We start from the raw sequence: 16799 nt of genomic DNA, 5'->3' as shown, positions 1-16799 counted from the left end.
AGGAGCTGCTAGCCCCTACCGCATAGTAAAGCCCTGCCAGCTTTGCTTTCCCCTCCACAGCAGCCCAGGTACAAGTCAGCTGCTCAAGGGCTCAGACTGAGCAAGGAAGGGACTACAGTCAGGCAGGCTGTACTTTCCCCTCTTCCACTGCCCCAAGTAACATCAGAGTAACCTCAACCATATATTATGGATAGGATGGCTGTTTTAAAAACACATTTGTATGTATTTTAGAAAACATTTATATTTGGAATGTAGGCAACACAGAATGTCTCTTTTCCTTTGTAGGCAGCCATGGGTCCTTTCCATCTCTTTCTCTCATCTAGCTATATAAGGCAATTGACTGCGGCCTTTGTAAATAAACTCCTGACCTTGCAGCCCACTTACGTGAATGACAGTGTTGGGAAGAGATTGCTTTTCTCTTGTGTTATTTTTTATTATTGTTATCGTGCTTCAGATGTAAAGGCAATTTGCTAGCACTAGACACAGTGCCTCTGAGCACTGGGCAAACCAGCTGAGCTTATGATCACTATCAAGTGCTGTTTATCAGACCGTGTTGGACTGGGCCATACTTGCACAGGTAGGTAGCATCATGCACTTCACATGTGCTGTTAGGGGCGTTTTATACTGTGTGTACCTGTGTTGGAGGGTCTCAGTCCTGCTCTGATAAATCTATTTTTAATAATCTGCCAAATTCCTGAAATTATAACTGCTCTAACACAATGATCCTACTCAGGCTCTTTGCACAGTGATGCTGACTGTACAGGGAATACTGACACAAGGTTGATGGGGAAGTCCCTTGGCTTACAGTCAACTACATGAAGCTACATTCTAGCTTAATCCTGTACATGCTCAGCGCTCAGTTGAAACATGACCCTAGGCTCTTCAAAATAGCCAGGATAACAAGATATCTTGCTGTTTCCCTCACAAGAGTTACTTTAGCAGCACAATGATTGCTAGATCCTGAGACGGTAAGTGTGCCAGCCTGCTACCACCAGACGACCTCTGAACTGCAGAACTAAAGGATTCACCAATTTTCCCCTGATAGCCAGTCACAGTGGTCTAGCGTTGCTTGCAAAAATGGTTCTTCGTAAACCCATAAACACAATCCCAATCAAGAACTGAAAGGAGTATAGTGGGATGTGAATGCCATGGGTTTCCCCTCACACTAATTAAAGGTTTAGTTGAACTGGTAACATAGCTGATACACATCTGCAAGATACTGCCACAGCACCACTCAGTGTGAACTTGCTAACCCCAAACTGGCTGCCCACAATGCAAGATGAGTTGAGGGTTTGGTGTTTTACTAAATAAGGAAATTCTTTTCTGGAAGGTGCAGGAGCTCAGGCTGCATCTGCAAGAGAGCAAGAATCAAATCCCAATAGCGCTTCAGCTATGTCCATCCATAGCTGAAAATTATGCACAATATGCTGGTCACTATGGGCATATAGGACACAGGTACTAGTCCCATGAGCCCCAATTCATCTTGATGGGATTAAGTCTGGCCATGATTGAAATCTAGATGAGAGAGAGGAGATATCCTGCAAGCATCCCAGACTCTTCTACTTGCAGTTAAGTCCTGCAGCATTCAGTACCACCAGGATAACAAGAATCACCACACTGTTAAGGACATATTTTTGTGGAAAATGCAGAAAGCCTTAGAGCAGGCCTCCAGAAGTTATTGTTTGTCACGGTGTAATGCAGAAAGGTTTTTGATATGTTCACAGAAGTGCTAAACAGCAGCTACCAGCATTCACCAAGCACTGCCCCTCACACAGTGACCAAAGTGCTCATGATGTGAATGAGCTAGAAGTGGAGCGGAGCAGGAGAAGTCTGCATGGACCTCAAGATGTAGATGCAGATAGATGGGACAACTACTCCAGTAGAGTGCACTCTGTTGAGATGATGCAAGCATGACTCTGTCAACAGAGTAAGGATTTGCTTGGGTTTATTTTACACAGGCAGTGACAGCAAAACTGAACACATCTAAAATGTGGTATAAAACAAAGTAATCTAATTATTCAAAGTTATAAATATTTAAGCACTCCACCTTTATTATCTTGACACACAATTTAAACATCATTTCTGTTCCAGATGAGAAGAAAACAGAAGTATCTAGAAGTAAACTCCTGTATCAGCAAAGAGCATATACTAGAGAGCTTTGTTTTGGAGAATATTCGCTGAATATTTGTGAAAGACGGCACTGCAGAGTTTGTAGAGATGTCATTGTCAAAAGAGGAAGACTGGTGTTCAAAAGGCAGGCTGGCCAGGGAGGTCCAAGTATCATTACACTATTAAGTGAGAAGAATGAAAGAGAAAACAAAGGTGCCAATTATTTAGCAGAAAAATCAAAGTAAGATTAACATTAAGCAAAGCATCAAAATAAAAAAAAGGGAATTTAATTGCCTGTAAAAAAAAATGCTTGTTGCGCAGATAATACAACCAAAGAACTGCTAATATAATATAATATATAAATTTGAACAGGGAGGTATAACTGAAGCAAAAATTTATATGAGTGAAAATTCACTGATAGGCTTATTTTTGTCTAGAAGCCATTTCTAAAGCACAATGTCCCTTAATATTTTTGGTTTAAATTCTAATAGATTTTTTTAAAAAACATAAAATCTAGCAGTGCTCCTTACACACTTAGCTTTAATGAAAAGGGAAGGAGGTATAATCTCCTGGGGCCATGTAACTGATGCTAAAGGTCCGAAGCAAATGACCTTGGAATTTCTGTAGTTTATAAATTATACTTTTCTAACACAAAAAAACACCACACAGAAATACATCTTGACAGATTAAGAAAAAGAAGTTGTGGTAGAACTAAAAGTGAAAGGTAACTTTTGGAGCTTGTGAACATGACTCAATTACAATTGCTGTGTAAACAAGAGTCTAATTTCAGCACTGCAAGTACTTCACGTTTCATGAGAGCTACTTAACAAAAGCTGACAGAATTATGAGTGAAAACAACTGTTTTCAAATTTAAAATGAGAACAACTGAGAGCCATTTCAGAACACTTCATTAAATAGCTGGACAGCTTCAATTCCATAACACAAAAAAAGACTGAAACACAGAAGCAGTAAAAGCAGCCTGGCAAAGAGGGGAGGTAAAAAGTTTTAAATAAATCAAAACCTTGGAAAGTTTTAAAAATTGTGAAGCAAAGAAAAGAAAAGTCAGATGAAGAATGCTGTGGCTCCATAGTTTTTTGATTTGTTTTTAAACCTCACACTTTTGTATCACAAAGTACTTAAGACAGCATTGGTCTCTTACCGAAGGTACATGGCAGAACTGTAAATTAACACAGAAAATCCGAACATAATTTGTAAGTATTTGTTTTGAGTGAAAAACACAGATCTTATTTAAAATGACAATGAAAGTTTCTGCTGCAGCATTCACTGGATACAAATTACAGAGCAGTTACTATTAGAATATTGTTCTCAGCAGATCTAGGCACCTCTTATCAAAGAGTTTTAGAATAACTGACTGAGAAGCCCTCCTGCCTTAAAAGTCTTGAAATATCACAAAGAAACCCAAAAGACAGAAGAGTGATGAGGCATGAAGAGTTCATAACAAAAGTTACTTTCTTGTGTAGTATTGGTTTGGTTTATAAAAGCAGTGGTTTTGAGAAATTAGGTTTCTGCTAAGCAACTGATTTGGTGTCATACAACAAACCAACATAGCATACACTAAGTAAGCTGGAGTTGTTTAAACAGTAAGTATTAAATTACATAGGAGAAAGTCTTCGACAGACAGCTCTGTTCCTAATGGGATCCCAAAAATATTAGGATATGGGTGAGAAACTTAAACACCTTTACTCAGTAAATAGAGGAAAAATAAAATTATTACTGATAAAACCTGTAGGTGACACAAAAGCTGAGGAATAGCAAATTAAGAAGAGGATATGATAACGTGAAGTAAATGGAATAGCTTGAAAACCAGGCATGGGCAAAGACTGTACATCTGAATAAAGCTAAATCTATGGTTAGCTACACAGAAATAGAGAAAATAGGTTGTAAATGATGACTGAACTCACCCTGGAAAACAATTATTTTGAAGAATATTTTAGTTACTGTGGATAGTGATCTAAACATAACGAGCYTGACACTATGGATAAAAAGGCTGTTGCATTCTTTGCACACATAACAAGGGTGATCTCAACTGCTGGAAGAGAAATTTTACTTCTGTTCTTCTAGTAAACAGTATGTACCTCAGTGTTCTGGTCTCATTGTCTGTACTTCAAAAATGTTGAAAAGTTGGAAAGGATTCAAAATAACTAATCAGAATGATTAAAGGATGGTATATTCGCCTACAGATACAGAGTTAGAAAACCAAATTTCTATCAAGCACAACAGACACAAAGATGAATGAGTATCTTGGTCTCACTTCTTAAGTGTCCACTGGTCAGGCATTTAATTCCAGAAGTCAAAATAGACAAGATTTAACAAGCAGCTAGATACAAATCCCGGACAAATCCAAAGACATCAGAAAATGTTTAAGAGGAGAAAGTTAATCTTTGTAGCAACATACCAAGAATTGTGCAAATTTGTTCATCTCTAAATTTTTAGTTCAAGACTGCATATTTTCCTCTAAAATTAATGACTTTGTTCACATATTTCTTATTTGACCTTTAACAGCCATTGGAAAAAGTTATCATAGTGACTCCTTTTGTCTTACAAGCACCTGTATCTCACAAGAGCTTTTATACAGGTGAATTTGTTCACCCTAACAGACCCTCTAAAATGTTCAGCACCTTTTAGAAGTGCGCCACAAAGGCAACTACCTGCCAGCGTAGAGATTAACTTTGGGCATTCTCATTTGAAAATCTGGTTTTAAGTTTCCTGTAGGTTTTAAGAGAATTAGACATATACACAGATGATGATTAAACTCTAACACAGATTCATAGAGGATTATTAATGCTGGAAAACACATTACCCCAAATCAGAAGAGGTTCAGGGCAGGGATCCAACCTCTCAGAGCAACCTGACCCCACAACACTCTATATTATCTCACTGCCATCACACTAGGCAGCAACAGTGACTTTGGACACTTAACCTACAGAGCATATGGACACAAACTTGTGAAAGGTATAACTGACCCCATCTAGTTCCTTCCAAACTGAGCTAGAAACAGAAGACTTCTATTTCTTTTGTTGTTGTCTTCCAAGTTCTTAAAAAAAATGCAATCTTCATGAAGACTGTTTATTTAAACTGGGTGGGGTGTGGCTGTTTTATTTCTTCTACTTTACCTTATTTGAAAAAAATATATACTCCACAATAAACAAACAGGTTAACTGACATGCTACTTTTTATGGATTGGTCATACATTTTGACTAAAAATAAAACCAAATAAAATGAAAGTAAATAAGTAAGTCAAAACACAAGCAAATCTGGCAGCCATGAATCTAACACAGGTGCATATAAAACATWGAACTACTATAATTATACCTAAACTACAGGCTGGATTAGTAGGTTGAAACTGTTTTAAATAAAATAAATACATGAAACAAACAAATAAATAATTTGTTTTTCTTATGACTCTGGTTCTAACCACTTCCTACAGTTTGCAAGGTTTATGTTTGCATGGAAAGCCACAGAAATGGATGGATAGGTATGAGAACTGCATGTCAACACACAGAAATAGCTTGATGTCAAATAGGCAAGACAAAGTATACACTTATGCATCAAAGGTAATGGCCTCTTTCTCCAGCTACACATTATTCCAAGAAGCTACATCATTCCTGTGAGACATGAGCAGCTAAACTGTAATGCAAAATCACTCAAATAAATAAATTACAGGACTTTGTAAGTTCTCCTAACAGGAACATATCTTACCAGCTTGATAAGTGACAGATACAGTACAGTTGCGTACTTACTAAAGAAAAAAAAAAAAAGGCACGCGCGCACACAAACACACTGATTTTTGCCTCTTTAAAAGAAAAGTTATGCATTTCCTCCTTGCCTCACTAGTTTTATACCATTTAATGGGAAAACCCCACAGATAAGAAAAATATTATGCAAAATTTTCAAACATTATACTCTACATTCTATTACATGAAATTGTGCATTGACTAGAAAGAAAGAAAAAAGTGTATTAAAAGATTCAGTGTAAGGATTTTCTGACAATAATAGTCAAACAAAAATTGTGCTAATAAAAAAATGTGGTGGTAGATTTTATATAAACCACAAGCACAAAAATACTATTATCCAGAGAATGCTTGCTTTAGACATTTATTCAAGGGAAAAAAACTTAAAGGCATACATGGTACCTTCTCTGTCGAGTCACTAAGGCATCTGTCATTGGGAGTACAGTTGCAATTAAATTAAGCTATCAGCAAATTCTGTACACATCATTTACCTGGTTTTGGTTCAATGACTAAAATCTTCAGAGATTATCATAAATCTAGTTCTTAACACTAACTACATGTAATAATTAGTAGTATATTGCTCTACTGAACATCCCAACACAGAACTAAACTCTACTGAATTTGAATCATCTTATAGATACTAAGCAAGAATGAACGTGATTAAGTAAGTAAATCCCAAGAAACCAAAAACTACTCGTGACAAAAAATGTTTCTAGTTTCCTACAACCATAGACGGTATTAAAGTCAAGTTTAAGATGATCACAAGCCAGTTCTCTGTAAAAATAAAATATTATGGAGGTTAACACTTGAGTTAGAGCAAACATGCTAACTATGGGAAATATACATAAATTCATTAACTCACATAAAATAGTGATCTCAGTCCTATTTCTACTACATGCTAAATTTTACATTTTGATAAAAAGAAATTTACTTCTAAATTATCTGTTTTGCCTTTCTATGAAACCAGCCGCTAAACCAGGAGAAACAGTCATCTAAGTGAAATCCATCTTTCAAAGATGAAAGTAAATATTATCTCCTTCAGTTTATTTATCATTTTAACATTGAGATAAACAGAGAGCACGAGGAAACTGAACACAGTACAAAAATCTCACCTTACTGTTCTCAACATTCTCTTCTATGTCAGAAAAAGAGTTGCATTTTATACACAATTTCAATGAGGTAGGGGGTGGGAAAAAAATGAGCATTGTTCCATCCAGCAATCAAGTTGCCAAGGTGTATAAAGTCTTTAATTTGAGAGAACTGCTTACTACTAAAAGTATTCTAAGTATACAGCTTGATTGAGTCTTAGGGTCTCAAGAAAATTCCCCATCTAGGGAAGAAAACAGCATGAGCTTAGGAAAAAAAAACTACATCAGAAATGTTTCTCATGAAGAATTACATGAAAACATTTTGGCATGGTGTCCAGCACATGTAATTTCCTTGATGAAAACCCCATACTGCAGAGGTTTGCTTTAAAGGCGACTTGATGGATCAGGGGCATGCTAATAAGATAAAGGAACTTTGATCTCTAAATCTCTCTTTCAATAACGGGCCAGGTCAGCAGTGTTCAAAAGTCAGTCAAGACAGCTGCTTGGTGGCCTGTGCTCCAAGATAAGTTAGTGATCTGTTCTTCRTTAATAATGATCAGGTGCATTAATTGTAACTGCCCTAATAAAAACTGGAAGCATCAGCAAAACCAGGAAAGATTAAAATGGCATACACACTGCCATCCTCTCTGAAAATATTTCAAAGTGCCAGGATTGGTCACAAACACACAAATTACAAAAAGACGTAAAATTAAAGTTAATCAGAGCTGTTTAAATACATACATAGAACCAGAAGGAATGTGTTTTATTTTTTGAGCTTTTTCCGCGGCAAGAAAAAAAAAAGTATTAAAAGTATCCATATTATTTTCTCTCCTAGAAGACCAACTGAGTTTTACTATAGCAAATTACGCTTGTAACAAGTGTCTAAGAAAAAAAGTGATCCTTTTTGCAAATCACTTTTGAAAGATTTTCACTACCAGCAAAAATGCTGTTTTCAACTCTATCTAGACAACACACTGCAGAAGAACAAACACCAAATCATTCAAGTATCTGGATGGCAATACAGCAACCTTCTAAAGATACATGAGACATTCCCTCATTTCTCAGCATTTACTTTTTGTTACTAGTACTTCTCCAGTCTATGAGATGAAGTGCAACACAGTCTGCTTAGCAAATCCAGTATCAGAGTAAAATGAGTGTCCCATATTTGATCCTAAGTTTTCCAAGCCTGATAGGTTCCTTAACAGCACCAGGAATGATGGCATCTTTCCATCATTTATGCATTTGAGTTTTTCTAGCCTTTTAAGTTAGTAGTTGCTGCTAAGGAAACCTTCTGTTTGACTTTCTGGCTAATACCCATTTACCTAGAATGTGGGTTGGAATAGCTTAGACGTTCTTTTCCAACATTCTCTAATACAAGCAAGAGAATTAACAAAATCAAAGATTAAAGACTTAATAGTTAAAAACTCGCCCATGATGGGTTTATAGAACAAGGACAGAAAAACAGTTTCCCTTAACTTACATAAATGTTCTCACTCAGTACAAGGATTCTTGCCAAAGTTGATCGTGTTGCATTTGAGTTTGCAGCTGGTAGAGCAATGAACTAGCCAAGTGCCAGTAAGCAGTGCCCTGGCAGCCAGCAAACACATGCTCAGGTACTATGACAGCCATACAAACATGACTATGCAACAAGGCAAGTTCTGTGCCATAAAAGCAAATCCTGTGAAGTTTAAAACATTTCTTCTAATGCAAAATTTTGTTATGTACCTAAACCAGCTTTCTAAACATAGTACCTCAGTTTATAAAATCATGAACAGGAACATGACTTGTCTGGTTGAGATTATAGCTGTATCTTAACTAGAACAGTAACTTCTAAACTCCAGATTCCTAAGGAAAGGGATACAACCCATCACAGATTCCACTACATCTGACTATGTGGTACCCCTACAGAATGATTACCTTGAGCTCTTATCTAGGATTTAATTTGAATTTGGTTAAACTCATGCAGAAGAATTATGATCCATGTTTGGTGATACTCACCACAATTAGAGCTTTATTCTTAATTAACCTCAAAAAGAGTTAAAGATCTAACTGCACTGATCTCTTTGTAGAGGAGGTAAGTTTTTAGAAAAAGAAAGGAAAAATAAGGTATATTTCAAATGCCAACTACTCTTTTCACAGTTTCCCCCCAAGAAAAAGCAAATTCTCCTGCAGTGGGCTCTTGATGACTGGAGGTGAATCCTAAAGCATTTCAGCAACAATAACCACGGCATTTTCTTAGACAGAATTTTCTATACAAAGATAATTGATCTGGGCAGGATCTTGGGAAGACACTTAATCTACCTATTTGCTCTGAGATGCCAGTCCCATTCCTAACAGATGCTTCTTTCACATGTAGAGGAGGTCAGCTAACTCATCAGTAACTCAATTCTGAGAAGAAAGTGCCAATACATAGCCAGATGTACAAAGACAATAGTGATACAGTCTCTCCTTTCTTTTCACTTCATTCTTATATTCACTGTTTCCATTTTCAAGAATTTCCTGAAATCCTACTGCTTTATTCACCGTGTGCACATATGAAACATCTCCTCCCCYCTGCACAAAGAAAAGCTAAAAAAAAAACACAATGGGGCTTATCTAAGCCATACAGTTCCTATCAGCAGTTTGTTGGATGATTCTGCTCAAATGGACCAAAGGAGGAATCTTCTGTTTGGTGGGGGGATTTGGGGAAGARGATGTTGGGGTTCTTCTGTTTTTTTGGAGGGCCTGGTGGGGGGCACATTGGTTTTCTGGTGTAGCCACACTACCTGCTCAAATGCATTAGCAAAGAAAACAATAGCACTCTTCTGCTGGCAACTACAACCATGCAAGAGTTCTGCGACACAGCTCTAACCACGAAACATAGCCTGCATATTAAAGAGTTTGATTATTCTACGTAATTTGTCCTTTAAACATCCACAAAGGATATATAATCTGTAGACAATCAACCTTCAGTTTAGTTTCTATATCAACACTACTTATTGGTGAGAACAGTGTGCTTTCAGAACATGTAAGGTCTAATCTTTAATTTGGCTTGATAAAAAAAATTTGTGCTCTTCCTGGATCTTCCTCAGTAACTCCTAAATCTTTCAAAACTGTGGTGTCACTTAGACTCATGCCCTTCAATATTAATGCACCTCATTTCTTTGCACAGGGTTAACACCACTTAGAGCCTGCTGCATACTTACTTCCTTCATGCATTCGTTACATCCTCCAAACACTGCATATATGGCTTCCTAGTATTTCCTACGTTCAAGTCCTTCCTTGCTTTTTCTATTGCTTTCCTGCTCTTGCTTCTTGTCAGTCAGACTTTTTATGAGTAAAGCAAATAAAAGGTGAATGTTGAAAAATTTCCCATACAGTTATTAGTAACAGCTGGTCATACATAGTAGTGTTCAAGTGTGAGAAAAGATCTTTTCTGAGTATTATTCCATTTAGCAGAGCAAGAAAAAATGCTCAGTGTTTATAGCATTCTGTTATTGCAACAGAATCAATTACTATTAAGACATGTCTACTTTATAATGCTATTTCATACCTTCCTGGGATTAATTTTGCACAGGTTGGCATATTACTTCAAAAGAAATCCTTTCCGTTACGAAATTGCCATTGTCATTACACACCAACAAAGATAATTTGAAGGAGTTCATAAAGCAGAATTATTATTTCTTAATGTTGCCGCATATACTTGGATGTCCCTTCTCAACAGATTCTTCCATTCAACATATTCTTTCCCCTCTGCTACTAATTCAATATTACGCTCTTTAATGTGAGGTAAAATTTGGGGTCCCCTGGCTCTTTGACATACAAATAAAATGAACTTAGTCAGAATTCTTTGACTTTTCAGGATCTAAGCTAATTCCTATTAACTTCAGTGGGAGTAGATCATTCCTATAAAGAAGGAAAATCAAAACCAAAAATCCATTGTAAAGGCTGAAAACAAAATACTCCTTAGAGACGGATCAGTGATATCACACAGATATCAAGATCACAAATCATGTTTTCTCAAAAACAGTCACTTACATTTTTAAGACATACATACCTATATATGCTGGAATATAGCAGTGTCTCACATCTAGAATTAAGTTATGTGTACTTAGAAGCAGCTTCTCCGGAGTAAGAGATATTTACTGATACAGTTACAATAGACATCTGGATGCATATTAAATATCTGCTTATTTCCTAATTGTAAATATATGCTATAGTAATTGCTTAAAAGTACTTTAAAGTGTTCACTGTGAGTATAAGAAAGGATAGTAAGTCCTTGTTATACAAGATAACAAGATAATAAAATAATAAGAAAAGGTTACAGTTCTGTTTCAAAATAGTAAATTTTCTGATTTAATGAAGAGTAAAGAAATAGTCAATTAGAATATATTGCCCAATACCATCATTTTAAATTTTTGCACATAACCAAACGGCATTTATACTTATATAAATAGAGGAGACTGACTATTTCCATAGGTATTTCAGAATACAGCAGGGAAAGATTAAACCAAATAACAAAACCAGATTGTAAAAAAACCAGCAAAATTTTACAGAGGACTTGGGCACAGATGCAGACCTGAAATTGATTTCAGCTCCTTGTTTAACCTGTTCTTAACAACATGCAGCATTTTTGCATTAACGATTTTCATGCTGAACATAGTTTTAATCAGTAATAGGTACGTAAGTGTCTCATAGTTTATCATCCTTATTTTGCAGTTAAGGAAACTGAGACAAAGAGCTGCAAAGCAGCTACTAAAAATAYACAGGAATATAACCATGTCATTTCTCTTCAAGCATAGTTAAGGGCTTCATTGCAGAAAAACAGGTATCTTAACATACTGGAAGGTGCACTTGAACCTTTATGCTAAAGGCTACTCTTCTGAAGATAAAAGCACTGAAATGGATACAACAGGAAGTTTCTGATCATTACACCACTTTCCTTACATTATGCTTGCACGTGTTGTATACACTTCTCTTCAAACAATTTTGAACGGATTTGGCTGTAACAGAAACTATTGTCTGAGACATGACTTCCAAGATGAATAAAGCTAACAGACAGTATGTGTATTTAATATTCAACATTTCTGTTATTTGGCCTGTTTGGCTAGTCAAATTTGTACATCCCCCAAATTAGTCTCTAAACAGTTTAGTAATTGAAATAAATATCCAGTGGAAAAACAAACAAACAAACAAACAAACGTATGGTCAAAGCTGCAAGAGCTAGTCAATGTATATATAAACAGGAAATTCACTTATGTGTAACTTTTTAGAATTCTCATTATAATGCATTCATATTCCAAGACATATATCTGAGCAATAGCATACCAGCAGAGTTTTACTGCAGTATCTTCTGTGAGAAATTGCCACTCTGTCCTGTTCTATTTTAATAAACCATATGCAGCAGTTAAATTACATGAAAAACAAGGAAGCGTGCTTGTTTCTCTCATTACATAAAATCAGTGTAATCCATTGTTGGCTTAATGGGCCTACTTCCTCTTCCAATTTCTAAAGAAAATCCAAGCCTTTGCTAATTCACTGAGTTCTGCATGTGAATCTTTAATTCATCTCATACAGTATAAGCAAATAAATGCATATATATCTTGTAGGTTTACCTAGTATTCAGAAAGTGTCTAATGATTCAAAAGAGTTCTCACGAACTCTGGTTGCAATTAATGCTCAAATAGCTTATCTTCCACCTGTTTCCTTTGGTAATGTACAGGGAATGAAAGGACACTCATATCTGACATGTCGCTTCACTAACACATTTGCTATCTCTAATGTAAAGAACACTCACCCCTTAAGAACCATGTTTGTGCATGCCACAACACCAGCAAACATGATGCAAAATAGCAAACACACTGTCAGGCTCTTCAATACTTAATTTGGCCAAGGTTTACAGGTATATGACATAGCTAGCCAGATATAGCTAGTTTATTTTCTTAGGTACTTACAGCACTTCCTGCTGAGAAAATAATGTATAACATAAATATATGCCCATGAACAGGTAGAGTACATCCAGTGGTGAAGCTTTATGGCTACAATCTGTCACGGAGGCCCAAAACTGCTTTCCAAGACTAGGCAAAAATTTCCACGTATGACAGTCAAAATGATATATATAGAACAGCTGGAGCACATGGTTCTTACTACTTAAAAAGAGAAAATGTACATAGAAGCTTAAAACATAAGCAAACAATACTGTACATTTTGTCTAGCATATAACAATAAAAACATTAAAAATATCTTTTTTTCCTAATAAAAATAAGTATTTTACAGCTAACAGCCAACAATGAGTAGATATAAACAACTTAAAAACTCTATGACTGTTCCCTAGAGCTTAACACAGTACTCAGTAGTAATGAAATCCAGAAGAATTTGGAAAATATATGAGATTCAAAACAAAATTCAGTGGAAGATTGAATTTGTTCCCATATGCCTTAAACATTACAGCCAGGTTGTGCTAGCAGAACTACTAGTATATATTTGTAATACATTTCAATACATATTTCTGAGTTCTCGCTTTTTAGAGTTACAATAGTTAAAAATAATAATATTTTGCCTAATTCTTAGAACAGATCAGAACAGGATCCCAAAAGTGGTATTTTTCTATCTAATCACAGAGAGGGTTTATTTTTAAGCTAATCTTCAAAAATAATCTTACAATGCAATTTAAGTTTTCCAGAACACACTAATAATATTTCATACTCTTTGATCACACGAGGAGTAAAAAGATACAATTATTAATAGACAAGAAGGRTGTACACATCACAGTGTATATCACACAGCAAACACTTCCTATAGAACTCAGAAAAAAACAATTTCATTTTTCAAGGAAGCACTATAATTTCTACGAATTGTGACCTAGTAAATCTTTTTTTCTGCTTTAATGTATTTGCTTCATTTGTATGTTTGTCTAAGTTTTAAATAAGAAAAAAAATCTGGCATACACATGCTCATTTGTTCCTTAAAACCTTTTAAATTTAAACCTTTTACTTTACATTTGCAACAAGTTCAAGGAGTCTGCATGGTCAATTAACATGGCTCAGCTTAAGCCATGCTGCTGCTCTCCTTATGATGAAAAGGACATACCTTACATCCCATGCTCAGAAACCTTTAACCCACTTAGGCTTATAAGTCTTGCAACACTTTTCAAAGTGAGACTGAGAATTTGGCACTTCTGAAAAGTTTTCCAAATGTTTGAACAAAACAAAATTAAGCAACACTACTACTACAAATTTTGAAGAGAAATACATGTAATGGGACACTAACTTGTAGTTGATTAAAAAAACTTCACCAAAGTGAGACATCATTTGTCTTCCCATTTTTAGTGACTATGTTCCTATTGTTAAACTGGTTTTGTCTGTTTATAACAATACAAATGAACCACACAAACAGCATAAACTTAAGAACTGAACAGCTGACTATGTTTGGGAAGTAGTGAGAGGCGGGGGCGGGGGGGAGGAAAGCGCTGTCAGATATCTAAAATAAACCTGCTAATAAAAACAAAAGTTTTCCTCTAAAATTGTTTATAAATCAAAATGTGAATCTCTACTCACCCCCACAACTTCAACTGTAGTTCACCACTATACTCCATTTTACAAGATGAGATCATTAAGTGTTAATCCAAACAGCTGCACATGCACAAACACTTTTAGTCAAATTTATGACTGAGGTTGACGAAGTACAATACGAAAAAATGTGTACACAACAACAATTTCTGTACTAGTTTCACTACACAAATACAGGTATGCTATTAATCATGAAGCAGAACATTTACCTCTCTTGGTTTCAAGTCCATTGTGCTTACACCTTAAGTATAGCAAAACTCTTGGTTTATGTATTGTCATACACACAAAAAAACACTTTCATACAGGCACTCAGTGAATTTTCTCCAAAGATCTCTAATTGATGGCATCTTCTCTATTCTCTCTGAGGTCACCACATTTCATTTGGTCTAAAGTAATGTCACAATTGGGCCCCAACCTACCAATACCTATCCAAACACTTAATGTTGCCAGTGGGTGGATCCTATAAAGCAATGCAAGCTCTGCATTACTGATCACAGAAATGAACCTCTGAATTCCTTCTCTGAGTGGTATATACTAGATTTCATACGGTGTGGTTCTTCCATCCTCCCCCCAAACTTGGGAGAAACCTCTATCATTACTGCAAGAAAATGAGAGAAATGCAGAAACAATTTGGACCTGAATAATAAGCCAACTGCCTGTCCTGAAGCAGAGGTATGTAATTAAATAATTATACTTAAATATTTATAAAATTAAGCAAATACAAGCTCTATATCCCCTATTTTATCTTCTTTTTAGATTCTGAAATACTCACAAACATGCGCTTCCACCAACCAAAATTAGGGCAAAATGAGACTGAATGTTATCAGTGGTAGTGTATCTGTTTCCACCACTCCTTTTTCACACCAGTGAAGAATCCCAACACCTTTCTCTACATACGGAAGACAACCCGTATTATTTACGGCAGAGAATAACATATCCATAAGCAAGCATTCAACGAAATTCTGACTGTTCAACTCTCATTACCTCATGGAAAAAGGCAGTTTACCTCCCAGTATAGAAGGACTACTTTCGTATACGCGACACGAGACAAAAATCCTTGGCATAAAGAGCTCATGTTCACTTGGATCACCCCCACTCCAGACACTGGTGCAGACATATTTCAAGGCCTGCGAGTCCAAGGCACGAGCTGAATTACCACAGGAACCACACGGCAGAGCAGAGCACATTCGATACGGACAAACATAATTTCAATTAAAAAGGCTTATGCTAAAATAAGCCAAACTTTTATTAGATAAAAGCTGCCTTTGCACACCTGCAGTTCCAAAACAACAGTGCTCCGTTTATAATTAAGGAGGAACCGTACGACAAATCGTATTTCCTAGCCGGTGGGTGGATGCCGAAGGCATTAAAGACCCTGTCATCCTCCAGCACACTTCAGGCTACTCTTCAGCTTTGTGCGTGCATCTGGGGTTTTTTACACTTTCTCCTTTTTTTCTTTTCTTTTTTTTAATCGATGTACAACCTGAGCATAAGCYCCTCATCCCAGTCTACCTCAGGAGRTAAAAAATCACAATAAAAATAAATAATAATAAAAGGGGCACCAACCAGCGAGCCTTCCCAGCGCTCGCGGAACAATGCGGATATTAAAGCCTGTCACCATCACGCCGCAAAGGGAAGGGACCCTCCCCCTCCCCCCGCCAGCCCCCCGTTAATCCGCCGCGCTCCCGCCCGGCCGCCGCCCCGGGCGCCCCCGCTCCATCGGCGAAGGCCACAGCAGCCCCGCCGCGGAGCCCCCCGACGGCCGCGCCGAGCCGAGCCGCGCCGGGCCGGGCGGCGGCCCGCACTCACCCAGCAGCAGCAGCTTCAGCTCGCGGCGGGCGTCGCGCTTGTCGCGGCGCAGCTGCCGCTCGATCTCGTCGTTGATCCGCCGCGCTTCCTTGGCTTCCTCGCTCAGGCAGCACGCCATGATGGACTCCAGAGTCATTCTTCCTAACTGGCTCAGGCGCGGCCCCCACCCCCCCTAAAAACGCACGCACACACACACCCCGCCGCCGCCGCCGCAGCGCCGGCCCCGGGAGACACGGGCGCTCTCGGCCCGCCAGCCGCCGCCCCGGCACCGCAGGGCAGGCACGGGCAGCTCCCCCGATGCCGCGCACGGCGAGGAGAAAGACACCGGGCCCGCGGCGGCGCGGATCGCCTCCGCCTCTGGCGCCCGCCGCTTCCAGCTCCTCCTCTCCTCTAAATCATGCGCCGCGCAACATGGAAACATCCGCCGCCGCAGCAGCCGCGGCCGCAGCAGCGCTACCGCGGCGAGCGCAGCCGTCCCGCGCCCTCCGCCGCCG

General features: G+C 37.8%; 1 protein-coding gene across 1 annotated transcript in view; it reads right to left on the bottom strand.

Moving 5' to 3' along the window:
• Positions 1–16793, bottom strand: part of GNAQ (G protein subunit alpha q) — a 129508-nt gene extending 112715 nt beyond the window's left edge. The window contains exon 1 of the mRNA XM_085313528.1: positions 16306–16793. Within this exon, the coding sequence (XP_085169654.1) occupies positions 16306–16441 (136 nt within the window). The 5' untranslated portion in view covers positions 16442–16793. The remainder of the gene's footprint in view (positions 1–16305) is intronic.
• Positions 16794–16799: the final 6 nt, after the last annotated feature.

The sequence above is a fragment of the Rhea americana genome, unplaced genomic scaffold (genome assembly GCF_003343005.1).
Source record: "Rhea americana isolate MKP2758 unplaced genomic scaffold, rheAme1 scaffold_11, whole genome shotgun sequence".
In the NCBI taxonomy this organism is placed as follows: domain Eukaryota; kingdom Metazoa; phylum Chordata; class Aves; order Rheiformes; family Rheidae; genus Rhea; species Rhea americana.
This window is presented reverse-complemented; position numbering and strand designations above follow the sequence as displayed.